We start from the raw sequence: 27,963 nt of genomic DNA, 5'->3' as shown, positions 1-27,963 counted from the left end.
TCCTGGAAGGCTTTGTGCCAATTCTAATTTATGACAAGTCCTGTGCCAATCACGAGCAATAGGGCCTTAGCGGGGACAATGCCAAGGACAGATATTTTCTTTGTCATTAAAGTTATTGCCACACCTAAGAATGCTTGTAACTTCAGTGACATCTGTTTATGACCTCACAAGACAAAGCAGCTAAGAATTAGAAAGGCTTTCACCCAAAAATCCATAACATGCAAACAGGCTGCAATGAGTACACCAGCAGATTGGGAAAGTTGCATCAGAAGTAGCTCTTACTGCATCAGAACTAAATATATATTATGAAATTAGAAGCAGCAGTTTGCTATACTCCAGTAGCCAGCACATTGGTCTCTTGATTGGCTGACAGAATAGTGCTCTTATTGGCTGTTATAATAGCTATGTTTTGATTAGCTGTTAGGATTTGAAGTGCATCCAAATTTGCTATTTTAGATGTATTCCTTGAAAACCCTATTGCTTGTTAAAGATTGTAACTCTTGCATTAGCAGTTTTCAAGTAATTTCACATTTAACTTGTTGTATGTTGCTACCATCTTCAACTGGATGACTACACAATGGGCAGGTGTATGAAGGATCAGCGTCAAAATTACTCTGAAATACAAAACAAGACAAAAGATATTTAAACAAAATAAATGTACGCAGAAGTTATAAGATACTCTATTTTTTATTCTATAGTGTTTAGTGTCATTCAACTAGCCAACATTTTCACTCATTCTATCTTAGTTTAACATGTACCAGGTGTGAAAATATGTATTCAAAATGCAGAATTTGAAGAAAAAAAGGAAAAAGTTCAGACACAAAATTTTAATTTTTAAAGATAACACTTGGCAGGTTTAGTAAAGATAGAGATATCAGGAAAATCCTTGCTTTTTCAGATTATACCATTTTGCAGTATGTATGAAAATATATGGCTTACCATACCTTCCTGAGAAACAACAGTTGAAAGACTTGTGTTAAGGGATCTAGAATGAGCGTTTATTGCGTTTCGACAGTATTTTTTGTGGAACATGAGAGCACCTCAGACCTATCGAATTGCATTTTGAATACGAAGCATGTCTTTCTGATATCAAATAATTTTCATTTTTTGAAAATCACAATATAATACAAATTTTATGACAAATTATAAAAATTTGATATTTGTCTAATTTTTGACATATAACAGTCCTCGAAGTAAATTATATAAATCTAATGATATATTCTTAAAGTGTATGTACCTGGGAGGAAAAGCCGACGGTCAATTGAAAATTTTGACATTTCATATTGAAGATATGGATTTTTTTCCCAAAAAGACCTTTTTTGTATGTGTGTTTTTGGGAAAAAAATCCATATATTCAATACGAAAGGTCAAATTTTCAATTGATCGTCGGCTTTTCATTCCACCTACATACACTTTAAGTATAAATCATCAGATTTATAAAGTTTACTTCGAGTACTGTTAAATATCAAAAATATCAATTTTTAATGATTTGCCATAAAATGTGTATTCTTCAATCTTCAATTGTTACACTCCTAACAAAGCGTGATGCTTGTCCAAGGAGATTCTTGATGATGCTCAAAGATGTGCAGTTGTGCGATGTGCAGAAACTATACAGGTGCGAGTAAAAGTAGATGCCCAACTAGATGAGCTGGTGAACTGCAGTGGGTTGCATAGCCCGGACTGCAGGGAGAGCTACTGACTGGAAGATGTTTGGTGATGTTGCTGACACAGCTTCCAGAGGTAGTCTGTTCCATGTAGGAATTGTCCGAATAAAAAATGAGTACTTGTACAGGTTGCACCTTGCGTGCACTGGGTTATAGCGGAGTTTGTGTGATGTTCTACCAACGGTGGGATTCATCTTGATGTTGGGTGGAAAGCCGATGTTGATTAAGCTGTGATGAATCTTGTAGAACAAAGTGCATTGGGACATTGTTCTCCTTATGGCAAGTTGATCCAATTGCAGTTGGTCTAGCAATGGTGTTACGCTGGCCTTTCTTTCAAACACTCCCGTGATAAATCTTACAGCTTGGCGTTGTACACCCTCCAGAGAGTTGATGTCACGAGCAGTGTGCGGACTCCAGGCAGCAGATGCATACTCCATCTGTGGTCTTACTAATGCTTGGTACGCTTTCAGCTTGACCTCGGTGGAACAGGGCCCAAGATTCCTACGGATGACACCTAGAGTGCTGACAGCTTTTGCTCTAATGTTTGATATATGTTGCTTTGGTGACAAGTCACTGGATATGGTTACTCCAAGATATTTATGACTGTTTGACTTTTCAATGACTTGGTTTGAGACAGTGTAATTATATTCAGAGGGTTTTTGCTTTTTAGTGATGGTGAGATGCTGACACTTACTGGCATTAAATGACATCTGCCATCTATCTGCCCAGTCAAAAACTGTATGTAGATCTTGCTGTAGAGTTTTATGGTCTTCTGGTCCCTTGATCTCATGGTACAGAATGCTGTCATCAGCAAATAGTCTCATTTTGGATTTTAGTCCCTCAGTTATGTCATTTATGTATATAAGAAATAGGGTTGGTCCTAGGACCGAACCCTGCGGCACTCCTGATATCACTGGGGCCCAGGAAGAACAGGAACCATTAATGACGACACATTGTTCTCTATTTGTTAGAAAGCCATTGATCCATTTAAGTGTATACAGGGCTGCCAACTTTGAAAAACACATTTCAGTATTCCCAAACCTCAAAATCACCATAGTGCTGTGATCAAGCACAAATCAGCATTTTGAAAATATACTTACGGTTCTCAAGATATTTATTTATTCAAGGCATTTATTTATTTGTACCTTTTGCTTGTCAAGTATCCTTTGATTTTATTTTGTTTAATACAGTTTTGTTTGTATATTTAATGCCTTGTAAAAGCAATTTCCAAATAAAAACTTGAAACTAGCCATGTATAGCTATGAATACAGGGCTGCCAACTTTGAAAAACACATTTCAGTATTCTCAAACCTCATTGCTCCATTTTGTCAAATATTTTTACCCGATGATCCTTTTTTTAAATCTTATACTCAATGACTCCCTTTTTTCAAAATATTATACCCAATGACACCCTTTTTTAAAATTTTGTTTGTACCCAATGACCCCCTTTTTTAAATGACGCTTTGTACCTGATAGACCCCTACTTCGCGACGCCGGTAGGCACATACCCGTCACTTCTAAAGTGTGTCCCTCCCCGGGACTATATTATAATAGATAGTGGCCAGCACATTTATAAAGGACTGATTAGTGATTACTCACTACAATCTTCACTCTTAAACTGTGTTTTCTGAATGTGCTGATCATGTTGATTGCTAGTCGGAAACTCCTGCGAAGCTATGGACATGGCATCTTACCTACTCCATTCTATAACAGTCTGCCCAGTGCCTTGTGTGTTTTTTCTTCAATCATTTTGTTGAATGTAATTTTATATATCAAATAAAAAAAGATAGAAAGTGACTTCACATAAGTTATGTGTCATTTTATTTATAATAAAGAAGTTATTAAATTAATAAAGTAAGACAATTTATTTATCTGTAAGTGCATGTCAAATGGGGTACATTGTTCAATACTATAGGCCTACATGAATAAATTATGCCCATATTATAGCTAGGCCCTAAAAACTTTATTTTGTATCGGATTTTTCCTGTTGAAAAGACAAAACTGATGTTTATGATAGCAACCATTTCATCAATAACATTTTGAGTCATTTTTATCCATAAAACGACACAGGATATGATAGATAACTACTTTCACATCAATAGGGTCCATATGATCACAGGTTGTTGAGAATCTGTGATATGATGAAGATTTTGATTCTATAGATCTGTTATCAACATGATATCACGCTGTTCAGTGGTCAAGGAGTAAGGACCCCGGTCAAGGACACTGATATGACATCATAGGTGATGTAATGTTCTTCTGCTGACCATATGATGCTGTATATTAACTATTATTGTTACATTTAGGCCTATACCTAGAACTTTTAAAGTCATAATTAGTTCAAACATAACTTTGGTAGTACTCGCTCGTTTTCATTCGTTGAAACGGCAAAACATACTTACTTTTCCTTACAAATCGAATAACAATAATTTTAAAACATTCCACCTCAGAGAGGGGTTGTCACCCATATACTGATATACCATGCATTGAAAAAGTGCTACTCACCTTGAGTAAATGTTTACATAACTAATTGGGTTTAGTGACTGGGTAGATGTGTGATAAATGAGTGAGATGTTTATTCATAGTAAGGGTTGCCAACCAACAATTTGGTAGCCCAAATTGGGAGAATTTGAGACACTATTTGCTCATGGCTCGTGCACAGAAGTAAGGGCCTACACAGCACGAGCCCAATTGGTGCTTTATCTATTGACTTGCAGAATGTAAGGCACAGCAACACTGAAAAGCAAACATTGTAGCCGCACTGAAACAGTAAAGTTCAACATCTCTTTTACAAATTCGCACGATCAAGGAGTTTGTACAGTGTTTGTAATATGAAAAGCACCACAAACAGTCTGCATAGGAGACTATTCCATGAAATTTGGTAAAACTTTTCGTAAGAAAATGCTCCAAAAATGATACTTTCTGTCCGAATTTTCTTAGCTAAATAAGTAACAATCATGAACGATCATGCAAAGATCGCCGCCTCAAATTACCAGATCCATTGCTCAAAAGATGTAGCAAGAGAAAGAAAAAAACATACAGAAAAATGGATCATGCCTAGAGTTCATTGCGCTTGCGCAATGAGCTAATAACACACTGGTAACAAAAGTTTTGTATATTATAGGGGCAAGGAATCCAGTTACTACACTGGAATTTCAGTGACTCAAGACAAGTGGTACATTATTTATGATAAGAAAAGAGGTACCGCTAGAATGTACCTCATTTCTTAACATATAATAATGAACCACTTGTCTATAATCACTGAAATTTCAGTGAAGTAATTGGATTCCTTGCCTCTATAATATACATAACTTTTGTTACCAGTGTGTAGTTATTTTTTGAGAAAAATGCAAAATTAGTCACAAATTTATCAGGAGGTGTTACTGTAGTACCACCTTAAAAGAATGAAAACAACAAATTACCTCAGTATGACTTACCTGCAGATTTGTAGTACCTGTACCCAAGTCCCAATTTCTGTACCCGTACCCATGGCTTTGTACCCATACCTGTACTCATGCCCTATTTTGGCTTTGGACCAGGGACAGATTTAAGCGGTAGCCCCGCGCCAGTAGATTTTGCATCGGGTCAGTAAACTTCCAACAACACTGGCCGGCGGGACCTCTAGAATTTTGGGCCTGATATAACACATATGACATTTATATCTTTATTTAATGATTTTTCGTATATATTCTTATTCTTGCGTTGCTAGCAAGTTGGAAATATATGGCCGCTTTTTACGTCGATAGTAGCAGTAGGCCTGCGCGTACTACTTCCAATCTCTTTCGCGCTCTATCTGATGATGATAGCGATACCACAAAAAAATGCATATTTGAACCTTTGTGAACTTTTGGAACTAAAAAAAGGCAGGACTACTGACTGAACCCCGGGACTGAACTTGAGTTAGTGACTACACTCTCTACATTGAGTACATTCAATACAAAACAAATTAAAATGTTAAGGTTTGCTTTGCTTTAAGGGATCGGATAGCAACATTTCCACATATTTTTGTGGGACCTGAGAGCACATCAGACATATCAAATTGCATTTTGAAAACGAGGAATGTCCTGATGATATCATATAATTTTGATTTTTTTATATTCGCGATATACACATTTTTATGACAAATGATTAAAAATTCATATAGATTATTTCCCAAAAAAAAACACCAAAAAAGATATTGAAAAAGCTGGGCCAGTAAATTTATTGCAGGGCCACTAGATTTGCCATTTCACTGGCCCGGAGGGCCAGTAGAAAACTGAAACATAAGTCTGTCCCTGCTTTGGACCCGTACCCGTACTCATGGACTGGTACCCATACTCATGGCCTGGGACCTATACTCGTACTCATGGCATAGGACCCGTACTCATGGCCCGGTGGTACCCGTACTCATGGCCAGGGTACCCATACTCATGGCCCAGTACCTGTACCCATGGCAGGTACCAATACTACAAGTCTGCTTACCTGGATGCAGTAATAACAGAACACATGAAGACATCCAATCTCCCTGGGACAGGTGGGCCACTCCCCGCATACGGCACATTCCTTGTATAAATGCTGTGCTCGTCTCTTTGACACATCCATATCTGATGAACTAATACTGAAAAATGTCAGGTGACGCTTGAAGAAGTTGCGGACCCGGTGAAAGTTGATAAATGGTAACAAAAAGAATATGAATTCTGCGAAGCCATGCCAGAGGAGTTCCCTAGTCATGTATTCAAAACTGACCTGGTAAGAGAGGAAATAAACAAAGGAGACATTTATTAGTCTAAAAATGAAAAGGCAAAATTAAGCAAGCCACAAAATCGCCTCAAACTTCAGTTCCTCCCAGGACAGGTGCAGCCCGTCACTCAGAAGACCCGCTAGTCAGAAGACCCGTTATTCAGAAAACCCATTATTCAGAAGGCCCTCTAGTCAGAATTTTCTGAGTAGCCGGCCTTCTGAATAACAGGGCTTTTTGTTGTATTTTATGTAAAAGTCCTGCTACTCAGAATTGGGTCTTCTGAGTGAGGGTTGCCCCCACAGGACAACCTAGCCCTGAAATTACAGAGCTGCTGCAAATCTTGCATCTTATCTATTGTTTTGAGCCCCTTTCTACCAGAATAATAATTCCAGAATCCAGATTATGTCTTGGAAGTATATGATATCTCTCTAATGTAGTTTTACATAATAAATTATACAATACTGCTGTTACTAATTTAATTTTCAAGAGAGGCAATGTCATTAAACATTGGCTACGTACCTGTCTAACTGACTGGGGTTTAGAGAACCACGCCCGTATACCAAGTATTCTCTCATAGATGAATTGATATCTGCCTTGCTGTAAAAACACTAAAAAGTTTATGAGTGATGCCACCTGTAGAAGTCTCTCTAATACATGAAATACCTTCCAAATCTGTAAGAAAATAGGTTGAATTGCAATTGTAAATATGTGTACATCCATATCAAAACGTTGCACTTGTCGGCTGCTACATGTGTCTCATTTCACATAATAGCTAGGAATAAATACCAGAGTCATCTCCGAAGTGGAGGTCGCTTCAAATAATCCCTAAGTCGTATGGTTAAGGAATGTTCTTTGTATTCCTAAACCATGTGACTTGGATGATTGGATGTGACTTCACTTAGGAGATGAGTCTAGTATTTATTCTTTGCTATTATAATTATGTGAAATGAGACACATGTAGCAGCCGACAAGTGCATCGTTTTGATATGGATGTACACATATATTATGCTATAGAAGCCAGTATTTTAATGTATTGTCAGTTGCCACTCACCTTCCATTTTGTATACATAAGGGTGTTTGTTTTCACCAACAAACTTGGACCCACCCATGACATTTCACTCATAAAGTGTGGGGTATACAAGCTTCAAAATAACCAGGCACCCAGGAACCATTTGCCCAATGGTCATAACATTTTGGCTCCTGGTCCACACCAAAATCATATGAACCAGGCTCTACATTTTTTTTAAAATAGAGCCTGGTAGTTAAAGCAGGTTTTGTATTTAATGTGTACAATTGAAATTTAAATGACTCTTAGCTCTTTAAAAAAACTCTTAGCTCTTTATCACAAGATAATCTCAGGACCAGTAGTTGCTTTTTCCAAATGTGTGGCAGTGTGGCTCCTGGTCCAGATCTGCTTATTTTGAAGCTTGGGGTATAGGTCCTACATAGTAGGTGTAAAACCAGGTCCACGGTTTGGTGGTTAAATATCATATCTTACCACAAAAGTCCATGCTTTCAATAGTGAAATGTTATGCATAGATGACCAGGTTTATGCTGTTAACTACATAGGAGGTTCATAGGGCCCACATTTGTCGGTGAAAATGTGTAGAGTGTGTGTGTGTGTGCCTACATGTCTTTGTCCTGAAGAAGTCAAAGCTACTCCTGAAGAAAGCTTGACAGACTTTCTAATATTGTTCGACTGTGAACCTGCTACTAATTGTTATGAACTCCCAAGCCTATCCCATAATTTGGAATATGATATTCACTGATGAAAATCATCATACTCACTTTTTCAAAAGCTGACATATGATTTGTACCAAGCGCAAGATCATGTGACCTCTCCTGCAGCCATTTTAAGCCAATCAGCAAACAAGCATACACCCGTCTCTGTAGCAGACTCAATTTGTGCACACTGGAGGATTCTTGGGCATATTTTAAATTTAGCATCTGCTGTCCCAACGTTGAGTGTGTAGAGTTGATAGAAAACTATAAGTAAATGGGATACAAAGGACACATCAGAGATTAGGTAAACAATTTGCCATTGACAACCCCTGTCCTGACATGCTGCAACCCCAATCCGCTTCCACCCCCCTCAACCACATCATATTTCTGGTATAGCTGATACAAGTGATACTCGTTTATTAACCTATAAATAACATGATCAATTATGTGTTGGAAACATAGTATGAGTCATTTTGTTTTTATGTCTCACCTGCCAGAGGAGAAGTCTCAGTGCTGCATTTAACTCTGGTTCAATATAAGCAAGGACCCCTGGCTGAAAATTAATATAACAAAGTTGGTTACATTTTCATGATAAAAACCAAAAATAGCAGTCCTCAAACCCCAAATCCCCTCTAGTCATCACTTTGAGGGGAAGTATTAGAAAATACATACTTAACCAATGAATGATTCTCCTGTTTTCACTGTCACTGTCAAGATTTAAATTGGCATCATTTCATCAACAATCAACATGTGAGTGACCAATTACAAAGGTTGACATTTCCAACATACCTCATAACCTCACGGCACATACTTTTCATTGTTCCCTAACATTTTAGAATTTAACATTTTTACAGTTCTCCTACAATCCCTAACAAAACAGTTCCACCTTACCTGAAAAAATTGGAATGCTCGAGTGAACTGAGCCTTGAGAAGTTCATGGAGCTCTGTATCCAACTCAGAACTATCCAGCTACAAATGAAAATACAGATGAAATCATGGCTACATCACTGCCCCAAAGTACTGGTACAATTTATATACCCAAATAGTTTGCACCTATTTTGTTATAAAGCTATCTCTGCTAAGTATATAAGGATTGAAGAACCCTCAACTTATGAGTGTCTAAGTCAAGTCACATTCAAATACATGCAACTTCAAAGTTAAAACTAAGCTCAATATTACCAGTAGTATATTTGATATCCACATAGGCTAAGGGCTATGAAGTGATTTTAAACAAAATCTGAGAGGGTGACCTGCCAACCTTTTTTGAAAATGTGCATTTAAAAGGTATTGAAACAAAAACCCTGATCTGCGCTATTACCGTACTGAAGTACCGTATTGGGGGATGATGCTGTTGATCGGGTTACGGACCTTTAATTCGTTTAGCAAAGATATCATGAAATTTGAATTTCCTTCTGGTATACCAGAACGAAATTACAACACATTGTCTATGGAGCAGTGTAATAACACATAATCATGCATAATTTAGGTATGCCAGGCAAACCTTAATTAACACATTTGCTAGTCAGCCAAATTCGCCTAGAACACAATACATATATATTTACATAGAAATTTAAAAGAACAGGTAGGTCAAGGAAACCTACATAAATATGTTGTCTATACTTCACTTGAACCAAATATATGATTTTTTTTTATGGTGATGAGACACTCGCACATGGAATTTTAGAGGGATTTTGATAGCAGTTCCACATAGAAAAGCTGCTATCATCATGAGATTTAAGATCTAGAAACACCACCGAAATGCTGTTTTGTTAGCTGAATCTTTTTGATGAAAGTCAATCTCTGACAAGATGTAACTTTGCTACGGAAAGTGCTATGACAAAAAGGTTTTCAGTTTTGGCTTTCTTTACTCAAGGGCTTTAATTTGATATGTAAAATGATGCAGTTTGATGGCAAATTTTAATTCACCGTCCTAGCATACCTATTTTTTTGTTGATTGCATTTGACATTTTTTTGGGGGGGGGGGGCTTTCATCCTTAGTATGGACATGACCTGTAGGCTAGCACATATTATATCAGTGACTCATCTTCTATTTTAAGTTCTAATCTATAAAGCTTTTCTCAATTTCTGGGTAAAATGATGCAGTTTGATGGCAAATTTGGATTCACCTGGCATACCTACATAATTCGCAAACGCAAAATCGGAACCAACTGAAATTTTGGGAATAAGCTTTATTCATGGATATCTACTGAAAAATGTCATAAAAAGAGGATGCTAGGATCACGAAATACTCCTTTAAGCAGGTGTAAGCTGGAACTTTATTGACTTGCACAGTAACAAAAACAGAATAATTCTTGCCCATTACGAGCTGATCAGTGTCTATCAGTGATCACTAGTATTTAGTCATGCATTGCATGCTAGTAGTATAGGCAAAATAACAAATTCTCGATCATGAGAGGATGTACCTTCTGCGTCAGCGTACTTTTCATAGAATAACACAATCGTGCGACCTGTACGACCGAACCTTGACCTTGCCTAGCAACGACCGTGGGATTGGTCAATTCTCAAAAGCTGTGTTTGCGCCGTAAGCGCCGGCCTTTGCATAGTACGCTCGACGCAAATAACTGTGCGTACCCAAGTTGGCTCTTATGATCGAGAATTTAATATTTTGACTATATAGCTAAAATAATAATTTCTCGATCATGAGAGTATGAATGTAGGCCTACTGCGTGCACTGCGTATTAATGTCGCAAGTTTAGTGGAATGACACGATAGCGCAATCAATTGTGCACACACAGGAAATGCAGCGCTACCAAAAGCGTGTGTGGTACTGGTAGGCATTGTACGCCGACACAATTAATATCATTGCCAATACATTGCGTGCCTATATTGAGCTCTCATGATCGAACAGATCGAGAAACTATTATATCAGCTATAGTAAGTACTACTACTATAGAAAAATTATTTAATTCGTGTATATCGTGGAACATACTCTTTGCGTGGCTGTGCGTAGTAAGCTGTTGTACGCAGATAACCTAGCATATGGACTCGTGCCGTAGAGTAGCGTTGTACGCTCGTGTATTAGCATGATTAGTCGCAGAGTAACAAGCGTAGTTGAATATTCCACGATGTACACAAATTAAATAATTTTTCTATAGCAAAGTTGAAGTTCAAGTTGTGCCTTTTTTTTAGGTATCCCAGGCAAACCTTAGTTAACACATTTGCTAGTCAGCGAAATTCGCCGAGACCGGGGCCCAAACACAATGCATATTTACATAGAAATTTGAATTTTTTTTCGAGGATAGGTCGGTGAAGGAGACCTACATAAATATGTTTTCTATACTTCACTTGACCCAAATATATGATTTTTTATGGTGATAATCAAGTCGCACATGGAATTTTAGAGGGATTTTGATAGCAGTTCCATTAAAAAAAGCTGCTATCGCGTTGAGACTAAGATCTAGAAACACCCCTCAATGCCGTTTTGGGGAATTTTGCTAGCAGAATCTTTTTGATGAAAGTCAATCTTTGACAAGATGTAACTTTGTTACGGAAAGTGCTAAAATGACAAAAATGTTTTCAGTTTTGGCTTTCTTTACTCAAGGGCTTTAATTTGATATGTAAAATGATGCAGTTTGATGGCAAATTTTAATTCACCGTCCTAGCATACCTATTTTGTTGTTGATTGCATTTGACATTTTTTTTGGTGGGGGCTTTCATCCCTAGTATGGACATGACCTGTAGGCTAGCACATATTATATCAGTGACTCATCTTCTATTTTAAGTTCTAATCTATAAAGCTTTTCTCAATTTCTGGGTAGGTAGCAACTAGCAAATGCCATGGACTCCGATGGAGCAACTTCAGCAAGGCTGTCGAATTCGACAGCAGCTGAGGCTGAGAGCTGCACTAACTCTCAGCCAGGGTTCTCTTTGCCATTTTACGAATATTTCTGGGTACTGATCATGCTAATGATTAAGCACAGTACAAACTGATAAATCAGATTACATTTAGAGAATTCTAACCTGATTTACACGCAGAACAATTTGATCTTTTGGAGCAGAATTTCCTCTGTCTTCGCTAGCAGTCGCCATTTTCCCATCAATATAGTCACGAAAGAGAGATCGTGTCATTGGACGAACCTTTCTTCTACTTAAAAATTATATTTAAGCATAAATAGCACATATTTTACGTCTGATTTATAACTGTCAATAGCATCTTTACACAGTAAACACAAACAAGCATGACAGGGAGCACATGTACTGTATGTTTGTTTTTATTATGTTATTGTGATGCACTGACCCATGAAATGTCAAATCGATTTTAGCCAATTACAGCAACCGTTAAATTCTGACAGATTGGATTTGAATTCGGAGGGGTTGCAGTCCGGAGCTGAGCCAGCTGTTTGTTTACATTGCGGATTAGATATCAAAGATCTTTAAAGCTTCAAGCTGGAGTATTTGCACAGTGCTGTGGTTTAATTTAAAGTTCCCTATAGCTGTCAGGGTACTTGGGATCGGAAAAGGCAATTTAGAGCCTATTTTTTACGCAGTCAGCGCCAGTGCAGGTAAGCTTACCAAATCAAATGTCAAAAACTCAAATCAAAATCAAATGATCAGTCAAAGCAGAATTTCTGCCAGAGACAGAGTGAAACAGTGACTGTTAACACACACACCAGAAATTTGCCAATGATTAGGTATGCTAGGTGAATTCAAATTTGCCATCAAACTGCATCATTTTACATATCAAATTAAATAAAGCCCTGGCCTTGAGTAAAGAAAGCCAAAACTGAAAACATTTTTGTCATAGCACTTTCCGTAACAAAGTTACATCTTGTCAAAGATTGACTTTCATCAAAAAGATTCTGCTAGCAAAATTCCCCAAAACAGCATTTAGGGGTGTTTCTAGATCTTAGTCTCATGGCGATAGCAGCTTTTTTTAATGGAACTGCTATCAAAATCCTCTAAAGTTCCATGTGCGAGTGGCTCATCACCATAAAAAATCATATATTTGGGTCAAGTGAAGTATAGAAAACATATTTATGTACCTGATGAATTTGTTTCAATATTTATGTAGGTTTCCTTCACCGACCTGTTCTCGAAAAAAATTCAAATTTCTATGTAAATATGCATTGTGTTTGGGCCCCGGTCTAGGCGAATTTCGCTGACTAGCAAATGTGTTAACTAAGGTTTGCCTGGGATACCTACAATGATTAGGCTCAGCATCAGTTCCAAGCCTTGAAATAAGCAGACTGGAACCAGGAGAAATTTGTTTTTGAACATTGCTCCTGGTTCACTGGGATTTTGCAAGAACCAGGAGCAATTTCTGAAGAAACAGGAGCAATTTTCAAATAGTAATCCTTTTCTGCATATAATACCAGCACTACTGCATCAAGTGCAACACTGGAACCAGGAGCAATTTGATCTAGAAAATTGCTCCTGGTTCATGTGAATTGTACAAGGACCAGGAGCAATTGGTGGCTTTACGAGAGCAAATTTGCTCCCCGCGCCCGCTTATTTCAAGGCTTGATCAGTTCCAATAATTGAAACTCCCGGCTCCGACCGGGAGTTTATGTTTATATGTGTTTAAGGGGGTACTACACCCCTCGATAAATTTGTGTCTATTTTTGCATTTTCCTCGAAAACTAATAACACACTGGTAACAAAAGTTATGTATATTATAGGGGCAAGGAATCCAATTACTACAATGAAATTTCGGAGAGCCAAGACAAGCGGTTCGTTATTTATGATAAGAAATAAGGTACCGCTAGGATGTACCTCATTTCCTATCATATATACGATACTGAACCGCTTGTCTTGAGTCACTGAAATTTCAGTGTAGTAAAATTGGATTCCTTGCTCCAATAATATACATAACCTTTGTTACCAGTGGGTTATTATTTTTTTGAGAAAAATGCAAAAATATTCACAAATTTACCACAGGGGTGTAGTACCCCCTTAATGTGCATTCACATACATACTTTAGCCGTCGGTACAAAGAAATTGTTGCTCCAAAAATGATTGAAAATTTCACATTTGTAATCATTTTTCACCACAAAATATGGTATGAAAAATTGAAAACACAGGTGAGCAATGTATGAATATATGGAGAGGTCAAACAGGTTGTTAATTATTGTCAATATAATATTTTACGACATTTATAAATATGACTGATTGACTGTGTACGCATGTGTGACCAAATCTTTTTCAAACACCCACTAAACGAGTTTTACCCTACCAGCAAATTTAGCCCCTTAATAAGGTAATTTAAAATAGAATTTACCCCCTAATGAGTTAAAATGTAACAAATGTACCCTTTTTAAATTCGTAATTTACCAGAGATTTGAAAAGGTACCCTAAACAAGTTGTTCAGTTTCAGAAAACTACCCCTATTGAAAATCAGTGTTTTTAGACCCTAAATGCGTCACGCGCATAACTTGCCTTAAAAAATACCCCTTTTTACTTGTTTTTTTGGTCACGCATGCGTACAGACCATTTATGTGAGTGATCCCCGGCCTTGCATGCTTGGAACTTTTTTTTCTTTTTAATTTAATTTTTTTTGTTGCAAAAAATAAGAAAAAAGTCTTGGGTTGGCGGGCCGTTGGCCCTATTTTTAGGGTCGGTCGGGTTACGCCAGTCAAACAATAATAGGCCTAATATATATTTGTTGGAATGTCCATTTCAAATGTTGACAAGAAACAAATGTCAGACTGATGATCACATTTAGCTACAACTACATAATAATTACATTAGCTCATAGCTGTAGGCCTACCGTATATTTTTTCACCTTTTTTGTAAATAATATCCTTTTTTATGTTTAACACTAAACATCCAACCCCTAAATTTCAAAAACTTTATGGAAATGTGGATGCCGTTCTATATTATTTTTGTGTGTGTGGTGGTGGCCAGTAGCAGTAACAGGGACTGCCTTTTGAGGAGAGTGAGAGCAATCACTCTCTACTGCTCTCCTTAAATCTGATAGGAGAGTACATGGATCAAATCCATGGGTTCCTACAGTCATTAAGATTGCCACCTGATGTCCTTTGTATTTGAGTTTTCAATTATGGGAGCAGGGGTAGCGCTAGGTTTTCAAACAAGGGGTCAAAAATTTTGAATTTTGTGAAGCTATGGATCCAAAACAATAGAAATAAAGGGCGAAAATTACCCTTTAGCAACCTCAAAATGGTAATTTTGTGCGCCAAAAGCTAAAACAATGCGCCTATGACCCCATGGCGCAAGTTAGCGCTACCCCTGTATTGGAGTACTTCTGTCATTGATGTAAACATTGACAAAAAATGAGGGCTGATGACACACATTCGATGGGTGTAATAGGAGAGTGAATTTAGCTCTCCTTTTAGTTGACCATTCTCTCCTTACATTTCATATGGAAACCTTTTTAGTGAAAAGGACCCTATCAAAATTGGCCTGAACGCACAGGTCACGCATAGTGAACACAGATCGATAATTAGCAATGAAGCCATACACTATCGGTCGAATTTTTCATTGACATACGTCTCATTTATCGCTATTTTATATTGTGTTTTATGCAAACAAAAACACACATTTATTCTGTATTATTTATTTTGCAATATTGTGGTTATAGAATAATACAAAAGTTAAAAATTTAATTACAATTTGGCCACAAATTTACGAAAAAATCTACACGAACTTTGCGAAGAAGCTTGTCCACATTACGCACAATAGCTCACTTAACCTCTTCAGCGGGTTGTTTGTTTACTTCTTGATCGATTGGCTTTTGGGCATTCAGTGTGTCAAAATGTTTAGGTCTGTGCAAACGACTAGGATATGACGGCCTGATGACTATATTTCAGTGTGATTTCAGTCCGACTTCGAATTCACAATTTTTTCTTTCTTGAACACACGCAAGTCTTAATCTGAAGCCATCAAAATGAATGTTACATCAATGGAAAGCAGTCACAGTGAAGAAATTTTACTCAAGAGATCCAAGTGATTAGATAGGGCTGTTTATTTTTCTGATGAATAGAAGCTGACTAGAAGCTCCCGGTTTGTCAAGAAACGTGAAATTTACACAGACATTTTCGCGATTTTTGACTAAAAATAAAAAGTTTACCCCTAGATACGCATGTTTATTTTTGAAAAAATCAAAAGATCACAGTATTAGCTCCATGTAACAAGCAGATCCAAGTTATATCACTACAAATTATGTTTAGGTGGCAAGAGATGTAAAAAAAGACCCAATATTTTAGCCCGCGTTTCCATAGGAGTCCAAGCGTGGAATAGCTCAGAAAATCTTAGTTCCCCAAAGGTTTCGATATGAAATGTAAAACAGGGACTGTCTAAATTGGAATTTGCAGGAGATCATTAAATAGCTCTTCTGGAGCCTTCAACTTCAAGGAGAGCTGTTTAGAGCATTTAAAATAGAATATAAGGAGAGAATGGTCAACTAAGGAGAGCTGAAAATCACTCTCCTGCATCAGATTTAAGGAGAGCAAACAATAAATTGCTCTTGCTCTCCTCAAAAGGCAGTCCCTGATGTAAAAGCTCTAAATATCTCTCCTTGAAGGCTCCAGAAGAGCTATTTATTAGCTCTCCTGCAAATTCCAAAAGACAGTTCCTGCAGTATCAACCATATATGTGACACACTCTGGTCCATGGGGGCCAAAGGCGGCAAATTTAAAATTGAGATGAAGGTACAAATATGGAGTAAAAAACAATAAAATGCATAAGAAAATAGACATCATAAAACTTCATAACTTTAGAACCAAATGTGATATACCTGTGGTGTTTTCAGTATATGATAGCATAATGTTTGTATGAAGTACGGTAATATTAATTATAGTACCGGTACCTCAATTTTCAAAAATGCCTCCTTTGGCCCCCATGGAGCAGATGATCGTGTCACATATGAAGAGCAATTTGTTTTAAACTGCTCGAGACCCATTCCATGTCAACTCCAGGGATGTGCACCGCAGCACCTCTTCAATTTTTTCTTTTTCTGTGTGGTGGTAGATATTGATGAGAAAGTAAAATTCGAAAATTTGAGCTTCATACTCCATTTAGTTTTTCCGTGGCATCAATTTGAAATTTAGGGGGTCAGCGTAAAAATGTGTGCCATAGCGTGAAAGACAACGTTTGGAGGTCCATAAATGTATAAAGGGAACCATTTACAACTTTGAAAAGTATGTATTCTGGGGTACTTATTTGTGTAGAATTGAAATCTGGCATCAGAAAACTTGTAACTCCTTTACTTTAAAAGATATAGGGCCCTCAAAATGCAACTTCGTCCATCCAGGACCAACTTTGGGGGGTCAAAACTCCAAAAGTAAAAATAATTTTATTGTCCATTTTTTTTTTTTTCTTAGCCCTTTGGTAGGACATTACTCTTATCCTATATTGAGCCTATTAGAATACTTTTCGCTCAATATTACCCATACAAAACCCCAATTGTACATTTTTTGTACATTTTGACCCCCCTGAAAACCAATGTCAGACATTTTTGCCCCACCATCAACTTCAGGTATGTTGAAGATATGTCCTTGGACAACATTTCTGAGAGATATTGGCTTTGGGACTCGATGGCTTCAACACATCAGTAAGTTTTGCATTCTCCATAGAGTTGTACACATTTTGATTTACATGTATAATGCCTACAACTCTGGGTTATGTACCCCAGAATACAAAGTTTACGCTTCATGGACCTCTAAATTTCAAAATTGATGCCACGGAAAACTAAATGGAGTATGAAGCTCAAATTTTCGGATTTTACTTTCATCAAATCTACCACCACACAGAAAAAAGAAAAAATTGAAGAGGTGCTGATGCACATCCCTGAGTTGATATGGAATGGGCCCAAAGGACCTTTTTTTAGAATTAATGCTTGACAGTTTTTCAGTTGTATTAGTTTACACCATTTTTGTATTATTTACTAGATGTGGAAATTTAATATTCTCAGTGGATATGCTCAGTGGGGTCACAATATTCTATCTTCTGTGGGTCACTGTTGGTCGGGGGCACTCCCACTTTGGAGGTGATGCATATTACATGTATGTAGGGCTGTTAAGACCCCATTTTCAGCGCAGCTGTCACCTAAAGACCCAATATTTGTTTACGAACACATGCTCTGTCACCCGAAGACGGAAGACCCCTATTTTTTCCATTTGATCTGTCACCCAAAGACCTTATTTTTCAATTTGAACAGCAACTTTCATTTATCACTGAGATTTGCTCCTTCATTTTGCATAATACACTTTGTCCAATTTGTTTTTCTCATTTCTTCACAAAATGCAAAAAACACACAAAAAATGCAATGGGTGTAGACCGTGTAGTACCCCTTTAAAGGATATCACAACATTATGCCTTATATTATGCCTTAAAATAATTATCAAGCAAGAATAACATGTTTTTATTCAAAACAAACTCATGCTGACCATAAAAACAAATAAAAACAGCCGGCTCTCAACATGCGATATTCAAATTTCCTGCTCCAAAATTGTCTAGTGCAACATCAATTGACGTAATGGTTATTTGTGCTCAATTGTCGCCAGCCTTCATTGTATTACTGGGATGTCACTGCACTGGACAATTTCGGCACCCGGGAATTTTGAATTTTGTGTGTTGAGAGATGGCTGTTTTAATTCGTTGGTCAATGAGTTTTTGTTTCAAATAAAAGGAATGTGATTTGTGATTGATAATTTATTTTCTAACATACAACTTACAAGGCATTTGAACTTGTGATTGCGGGAGACATCCTTTAATTGCCCTCAATGTCAGTTTTTCATGAAATCTTTCATTGTATTGCCTTTTATTCAACCATCCTTTGATGTTTTAATGAATCTGTTAAAATAGTCATCCTTTGATGTTTAATTGATGTATAATGTATTGGTTGTTTGTCTGTTTTTAGCACCAATGAGCTTTTTTTTTTAAAAACATGGATGCCCTTATTGCCAATGTTTATAACTTTCATTTTAGTTGTTCTGTTCAGATTTTAAGTTGAATATATGGTACCAAAATGAAATGAGCAAAAAAACTGCAGAAAATTAGGTGTAACTGGATTAGAGATTGCAATGAAATCTTCTCTTGTATGCTGGTGGTGGGACTCTTGGGCAGTGTAGGTTTGAAAGGGAAAGTTTGTTTTGATCAAGCCTTGAAATAAGCAGGTGCCAGGAACAAATTTGTGCTTGCAAAGCCATCAACTGCTCCTGGTTCTTGTAAAATTCACATGAAGCAGGAGCAATCTTCTAAAACAAATTGCTTGTGGTTCCAGTTTTGCACTTGAATAGTAGTGCTGGTATGCAGATATATGCAGATATGGATTTGCTATTTGAAAATTGCTCCTGTTTCTTCAGAAATTGCTCCTGGTTCTTGTAAAATACCAATGAACCAGGAACAATTTTCAAAAAGACATTGCTCCTGGTTCCAGTCCACTTATTTCAGTGCTTGGTTTTATATTTAATCAAATTAACAATAGTTGGGTGGCTTTAAACCGTAACATTTTAACTGAGCGAAGTAGTTACTGAAGAGCCCTCAATTTGTACAATAGAGTGACCTCAATTTGTACAGTACATGAGGTAGAGGGCTCTCTCTATTGAAGCTATTGGCTATATTGTTTGGGAAGGAAATTCTAACAAACATTTTATTCAATGTGTTAGTTGCTTTAGGGTTAGGTCAGATTTGCCCTATGTGTTGCCTGCTCCCTCCCCCACCTGCTGAAAGGGGAGGCATAGTATTTGGTAGCATACAGGGTTGCGCATGTGTAATGGGTGTGGTAAGGTCAAGAGCAAAAAAAGAAAGCGCATGCCTAATGCAGCATTTGTGTTAAGGTAGACCAGGAGGCGCTGCTGGCCAAGGCAGGGTCGCTGGTATGGGCAGGCGACTTGTGGGTCCAAGTCGTCTCTCCACATACATATACACCAATCCGACTACGCCATTACTGTGATGTCCCCGACGTAAAACTGCGGTGTCCCAAGGTCGGGGGTTCCGTCAATTACTTGTTAGTGTGCTATGTACAGAATTGTACACAACAGTGATTTTCAATATATACAAAATTTTATGAATTGATTGAACAAATTAAATCTCCCGCACTGGTACATCTGTGGTTCTGTCAATAGAGGGCCAAATACAGTAAATGCTTCTCGGATTGGTGTATACCTCCTGGATCATTATGACCAGCATTAGGCTATATTCAATACATCCTTTGTCTCAAAGCTCCCGCACGTGTTATTTTTTAAAGTAAAATTGTGCGCATTAGGTTATTTTTTTTATATCATTTTTTATCAACAAAAAGCCAAAAAAACTCAAGATATGGTCTGTATGAATTGACGACGTATACGTATATCACAGTATCAAAATGCTTAAATCACCTTGACAAGCATTTCAAAATTCTATATTGAAAAAAAGGGATATAAAATGCATTCCGCATTAGGTTTTTAAACACTGAAGAACTTTGAGACAAACAGTTAAATTAATATAGCCTTATAAATAGCCCCAAACCCTTTCTATGGTGTTTTTATTTGGGGGCCAAATTTCTGGTCACTTTTGACCATAATGGTCTCATTTCAGCATTTAACTCCTTGAGAGGTTTTGTCAGAGGTGCCTATGTCATGTATGTGTTGGGATGTGTTGCCATGCACACTGCCTGCTGAACTTCTGAAGGCCTGTAAACCATGTCCAGGGTCGGATCCAGGAATTTTTGATAGAGGGGGCCTTTTGGTGAAAAACGAAAACAATGGTGTTAAGGGGTTACCCCCGAAAACTTCGACGGTTTTGGCCCATTGTTTGCTGTTCATGACCGAATTTGTTCATTTTTAAAAATTTCTTTCATTTTTTGTATTTTAAGTTAGGCCGGCGCCCATTGCTAGTCAAAAAATAAATCCGCCCCTGATGTCCAATTCAGTCATTCTTAGGACTTTTCATCAGTTGAATGCAAGAATTTTTGTAAGTGCATTGTAATAATGAAGCAGATTCAAATTTAAAGATCTAGACAATATTCAATAATTTATTTATATAAAAGTGAATACATGTGATGAATTAGTGTCAGATGGCAACCATTCACTTGCACATCACCTGTACAAGCTGGTGCACAAGGCCCAAAAGTAGCCTCATTATCAATTTATTTACAAGTATAATAAATTAAAAGCAGGAAAGAATCAACCTATTGAATGAATTTGACCACGGTATTTACCAGCATTCATTACCGGAATTAAAACGCTTCAGTAAATTATTTATTTATTGTCTGACGGAGCCGATGCAGTGCACTTTAAAGTCTGACTTGGTCATATGGCCACCAAGGAGACCACAACATTGACAAAATGCTTATGGGCTTGGATCAGACATATTGAATTGCATTTTGAATGTATACGAGAAATGTCTTTCTGATATCAAATAATTTGATTTTTTGAAATTCGCGATATAATACACATTTTATGGCCAATTATTTTGTAGCTGGGATTAAAAGCCGTCCATCATATCAAAATTGTGACCTTTCGTATTGAAGATATAGATTTTTCCCTAAAACACCAAAAAATGTAGGTCTTTTGGGGAAAAAATGTATATCTTCAATATGAAAGGTTAAAAATTTCAATATTAATTTTCAATTAATCATCAGCTTTTCCTCCCAGCTACATAAACTTTAAAAATTACATATCATTAGATTTATAAAGTTTACTTCGAGCATCATGCTTCGAGGACTGTTATATCAGAAATATCAAAAATATCAATATTCCATATTCAGAATGCAGTTTGATGTCTGATGTGCTCTCAGGTCCCATAAAAAATACTGTGCAAACATTGCCATCCGATTCCTTAATACAACTTGAGCTGTTTAATTTTTGCAGCAAATTCTCTCATGAAAATAAAACAAGCCTAGTATTAGCAGCATGAAACATTCTACAAATTATTAGCTGTTGACCTTTAAAAGTCTGTGTTTTTGTATATTGATATTAACCTCTTTTGAAATCAGTAAAATTAAATTTCATTCACATGAAACATAAGTTGCTACATAGTGTTCTGTCTGCCTGTTCTTTCTTTGTCCAATAAAACAGCACAAGCTTTAATGAATTTTGTTCTTTTTTTGAAGGTTAATTGTTATTAGCATCAAACAAAGGAAATTACATCAATGCTGAATTTATGCATACATCGGCTATTAATAGTAATTAGCAGATACTCTTAAGTATATTCTGTTAGAATTAATTGTTTAATAACAAGTGGTTGAAATGAATTTGAGAAAAAATGGTTTTATCCATTTATCTTCTGAGTCCTATGTTAATTTTTAAATTTTTAATTTGAAAAAGAAGAAGAAAAAAAAGTCAAACATTAGGTCTAATATAAAATATTCTTAGAAACAAATAATGTTACCATTCATCACAGTGCCTCTATGTGGCCATCTACGTATATGACTGTATGTGTTTAAATCTGCATGTTATTACAGCCTGTCGATTATGTCTTTAAGTGTGAAACATTTCTAGTAAAGGAATCTTCAGATTTTATTATAACATTTTGAAACAAAATGACACAAGCCAGTGCCCTCTTTAATTATAATAATGGATCGCAAACTTGATAACGTAACATAAGCTCCACTGTCCCAGAACTTGGAGTGTGTCAAGTGAATGGTTGATTTGTAGTGTGTGTCCTTGTTTTACACAAGTGATATTTGTGGTAAAAAGTACCCAATTGGAGAGCATGTGCAACGAACCAGATGTGAATAAAAAGCTGGCATATTGCATTATTACTGTACGCATGAGAGGAAGCTTTCTTGTTCTTATTGCGCATATTACAAATGTGTGGTTGAGTATTGATGAATCAACCAATCTGTAGTGAGTACTAAAGCAAGGTACTGCTGGATGATTGTCAGACTTCTTTTCCTGATTGCGAGTGATGAGGAGTGTCTGGATGCTGGGTCTTAGGAGATGATGCGTTGCTAAGGGTTTGCTTTAAGACGATGCATTGTTGTGAGCTTGCCGAGTAAGAAAAGGAAATTATGTGAAGTTTCTGCTGCATTTATGAATTATTGCAGCCCCAGTCAAGGTAAGTACCTTCAATCACTGTTGTGTTACTTCCCAAGCTTGTCAATCTTGGTATACAAGTATCATCCATAACTGAAATGCTACAACCCTTACCTTTGGAGGGTGACATTGTAGAACGATGAGGCATGGATGATAGAAGGATTATAAAAGACACCATTACATCTTTCAGCATCTTTTGCAGTAATTTCAACAAGAAAGATGCATTCATGTTTATGTGTTTGTTTGATTGATGGTGTGTGAACATGGTGAAGGTAATTTGCTGCAACGGGACAAACACACAATAAAAGTGTTTTAGTCTAAATGGGTTTGACAGTATATTGGGCTATTCCATAAAATAAGTGCACACCATCTATAGAGGAGTAACTTTTCAATCAAAAAAATGTCTGTATTTCCAAGTATACTTACTGGAAATGACTGGAATTCCAATTGCCAAAGTTACAAGAAAAGGCTTGGAAATGCAATTAAATGAATGAAAAATCACAGAAATGTCCTAAATGAACTCTCAAATTGAGGATTTCCAAAATTTTGAACTATATTCTGCTGGATTTTTTCACCTTTGAACACTCTAAAAGTTTGGATTTCCAACAATTAAGACTGGACAAAAAGTCCAGAAATCCAAACTCCGCTATAGGGTGTGTGCATCTATTTTCTGGAAAAGCCAAATTTATACACATCCACCAAGCAGCATCCTGAATGTTAGACTCTCAGTTGAGATTCAAAGAATCAAGATTTTTTGACATTATAATTTTAAATGATTTCTGCAAATGATCAAACTGTCCCTAAAGTAACTTTCATCTGCATTTAATCTGATTTTGGCTGCTGATATGGTGAAAATCTCATTTGTTATTCAGGGGGATTTGGATATGAATAGATATATATGGTCCTCTCATATGTGATAATCAAGTTTGTATCATCAGATCAAGTTTGTATATCATCAGATATGTATTGTATTATTCTGCCTGCACTTTTTGAATTCAAGAACAATGAAAGTGCAAGTGCTCTCTTAATTGGATTTTGTATTATATATATAGCCTAATCATCAATTATGTATTGTTTTGAACATTATAACGACATGTGCAGCGTGCACTCAATCACTCAATGTTTCCCTGGCAGCGTTTATATATTAAGTTTAGACTGTCTGTATCCAACATCATTACTGAATGTCATTGCTGAACACTAATGGCTGCATATAATGTTGTGAGAATGTGAGATACTTATCAAAGATCAGTACAATTATGACGGTTTAAATTGCCCAAAAATACCAATAATTAGTGTGCTTTTAGCATTTGAAGGTTTTTATTTATTGATTGATTTTGTTCATTATGCTTGGATACTGAGGATTAGCAAATGTCAAATAATTTATTTTTTATGTTCTATCCCAAGTTCAGATATAAGGCTTCATGAAGTATAACCATGATCATGCTGATAACAAATTAATGCACACATTGGAAATAGTCAATGTTCTACATTAGCATTGAATTTTGACTTGCATCATCTCACAGGAACAAAAGTATTCCTCAATACTCACATCACCCATGCTAAATATACACCATAAATTGAGATAACAAAACTTGTAAGATGCAAGGGACATTCTATCCAAAACAGTTTGAATTTGGCAAAAGGAGACACTTTTGGGCAGGTTATGAATTTTGAGGTCTTTACATATACAGGGGAAAGTCCCCGCACAGGCAGGTATGTCCGGAGTTTTTTCTCTGGTATATCTGCCTATGCATGTTATGTTTCCATTTGTAAATTCATGTTTAAATGTGCTAGTGTGCGATGCGTTATTCTTCTTTCCCCTGTATATTGATATATTAAGAATAACGATTAAGCATCATTAATTTGATCTCGTGCGCTAGTTGTAATGTTTGAATGTTTCCATGTTCCAGTGTATGATGCGTAAACCTCTTCCTCTGTTTGTCTTTACATATCTTAAATACAGAGATATTTTGCTCCACAACGCTATTTTCCCCAATGAAATCGGACATTCCTAAGCGAAGATATTGAGTTCGGAAGTTATGGTATTATAAAATTGGAAATTGAGATATCGGCCTTTAAAAATATTATTGACAATGTTGAGAGTAGGAATTCGCTGAAAAATGTCTCAAAAATACAAGATGCCAGTTATATTCGGTCTGAAACTATCAGACAATATTTTTAACATTAATAACATCACAAATTCAAGACAAACCCAAATTGTGAAAAATCACCCACCGGCAGATTTTTGGCTATTTCTCCATTTACGATCCTGCCCAAAAGTGTCTCTTTTTGACATGACACGTCACAAATGCTCACTATTTTAAACCAAAAATCCGGCCTCGCTAATTAATAGCTTGTGTCAATTTGCTCACTATTTTAAACCAAAAATCCGGCCTCGCTAATTAATAGCTTGTGTCAATTTGGTCCACTTCCAGGCACACTTGATATTGCAAGACATTAATATTGTCATTTGCTGTCAAGTATTTAGTATTTAGCTGTAGTGCTCCTAAAACATTTTAGATCATTACTGAAATGTCATTACTGAACACAATAATGTTATTAAAATAATATCAATTAATGATAGAAGAGTTGCTGGTTATATAGCATCTGTTCTTCATTGGGTATACCAGATAAGATGAGAAGATCCTCTCTGGGTATTACTGGCAGTAGTGGTTGGGGTTTTCTTACTCTATAATTGAAATATATCATAAGGCAGCTATTGCATATTTCAATGAACTCAACTCACACATAGTGTATAATATATGATTAGGTGGAGTAATGCATCATTCTCTGATATGTTGGGTTAATGAGTGTTATAATGCAATGTTATCTGATCATGTTGATGTGGTACCTTCATCATGTTGGTGATAGACATGATAGATGTCTGAATAAAATGGCACAAATATAATTTATTAATTCCTATCACAAGATGAATTGTAAATCAATTAACAAAATACTTGTTAAACATGTCTCCATTTAGGCCTGTAGGCTGGTTACAAAGCATTGGTATGCCATATCTGTGTATAAGTATTGGATATCCAAACAACTTTCAATGCATAGAGATGTAAAAATCAACACTATTATTCAATAAATGTAACTTGTGTTTGCTGCCATAACTAGTCAATAAATTGTGTGGGAGATAGATCATGCAACCTTGTGCAGCTTCTGGGCTGGTTAGTGCTCAGCAAATGGCAAAAATCCATCAATTAGTTCACATTTAACTAACCAATGAGGACTTAAAAGCAATTAAACATGATACACACACGCTGTTGCTATTATCAATAACTAGTTATTGATTACTGACAATACTACTGTGAGCAAAGACAAAAGGCTGTAGTAGCATCAAGTCAAAATTTCGCTAGCACAAAGGGTAATGCGGTTCTAACAAGATATTGTTGCCATTAAATTTGTAACTTGATCATTGCTAAACATACTACTGTCTTTGCTACCTAGTACCTGTAAACATTGTAAAACCATACGAGAAGATCGCTGGAGTGGAATAGCAAAACACAGTAGCGATACTTGCATGGAGAGAGGATGGCGTAATTGTTTGCTTTTAATTGACGATGTTTGTTTGGGACCTGATGTAGTACATTAGCACTAATTATGTCCATTATGAAGGACTTTTGACAATTGTCATTTGGAAATATGGTCTGCATGATCTGGTGAAGGAAAACTGTCCTGTATGTCACAATTTACCTGGAGCACACATAATGTAATGCCTCTGTGGGATCACCTGGACAATGCCACTTCAGATTGCACATGTATGGTACAGTACTGCAGGTCAAGGTACTCACTTTTCTCCTCAGTTGTGAAACTCACTACGTGAAGAAGACAGGTTGCATTAAGCAGATTACGCTGATATTATCAGAATTTAGCTGTCGCTGACTAGTTAGAATCAATTCAAATTGTCGCATGACAGACATTCAAATAACCCAAACTGATTGGTGTATTTGGGGGAGTTTAACCTAAGTGACAGTCAGCTGATAACTGCTCATCATCTTCATGAGTAATTGACATAATTGCATAGCATTTTGATGATACTGGAAATGTTTTGCATCAACATTTGAGGAAAATGAGTGCAACCGTTGAAGTCAAAGAAAACAGGGAACCACCGGATGGTGAAGTAGTCCACGAACTGGATACAGAAGGGGAGACTCAACATATCGGGGTCCTTCCAGAGACTCAAACTTTGGACAATCTTCCAGATGGCTCAAGTTTATCCCTAAATAGTCCAAGCCAAGGAGCACACATAATCGAAAAAGACCAAAATCAAAATGAAACCAAAGTTGATGAACTTGAGGCGGTCTCTAACGAAGGTGCAACCATTGTATCAGATGCAGATACATCTGGCATTGAGACCTCATCAGAAACTGGTAATGTAGTAGGTGGGACAATGTTTGCCATATTTGGATCTGAAACTAACATTCAACAGAGTTTGTCACAGACTGATTTGTCTAAAACAAAAGAGGGTGTTTCCAACAGTGAGATTGCATCAGAGAATAGATCTGCAATGCAGAGTTCGTCAGAAACTGATTTATGTGAAAGAAATGATGAGGAATCCACAAATAAGACTCCATTGGAGACCAGTATAAGATCTAGTATTCAGCTGAGTTCTTCTGAGACTAGTTTATGCAAATCACTGCCTGGAACACCTGTAAGTGAGACTGCGTCGGAGGCTGGCATTAGTAGATCAAGGGCTGGAAGCACTAAGAAGAAGCAAGTGGTCATTGAAATAGAAATGGTTGTAAGTATGATGGAAAACAAATTCAAAACTTTGGCCTATTTAGCAGGCTCTATTAATGCTAATATAGAAAATTTGAAAAACCAAGATGAAATATTGTACGTTAAAAAAAATTAATATGCTCCAAAATGTAGATCTTCATCAAATGCCATCTGAGATGATATGGTGTGATTCTGA

The 27,963-nt window shown here is 36.7% G+C and overlaps 2 protein-coding genes across 2 annotated transcripts in view; one reads left to right on the top strand and one right to left on the bottom strand.

Annotated features, from left to right (window-relative positions):
• Positions 1-340: 340 nt before the first annotated feature.
• LOC140152658 (peroxisome biogenesis factor 2-like) lies at positions 341-12,337 on the bottom strand. Its single transcript, XM_072175107.1, has 7 exons — positions 12,088-12,337; positions 8,998-9,075; positions 8,597-8,659; positions 8,173-8,370; positions 6,904-7,056; positions 6,126-6,389; positions 341-614 (listed from the first exon to the last, which is right to left on the bottom strand). Exons 1-7 carry the CDS (start codon positions 12,193-12,195, stop codon positions 516-518), a joined length of 963 nt encoding a protein of 320 aa, XP_072031208.1. The 5' UTR covers positions 12,196-12,337; the 3' UTR covers positions 341-515.
• Positions 12,338-27,614: 15,277 nt separating this feature from the next.
• Positions 27,615-27,963, top strand: part of LOC140152652 (uncharacterized) — a 57,158-nt gene continuing 56,809 nt past the window's right edge. Inside the window, 1 exon segment of the mRNA XM_072175093.1 lies at positions 27,615-27,789. Within this exon segment, the coding sequence (XP_072031194.1) occupies positions 27,784-27,789 (6 nt within the window). The 5' untranslated portion in view covers positions 27,615-27,783.

Source organism: Amphiura filiformis, chromosome 1 (genome assembly GCF_039555335.1).
Source record: "Amphiura filiformis chromosome 1, Afil_fr2py, whole genome shotgun sequence".
Lineage (NCBI taxonomy): Eukaryota > Metazoa > Echinodermata > Ophiuroidea > Amphilepidida > Amphiuridae > Amphiura > Amphiura filiformis.
Note: the sequence above shows the minus strand (reverse complement) of the source record. Positions and strands in the feature narration are given on the sequence as shown.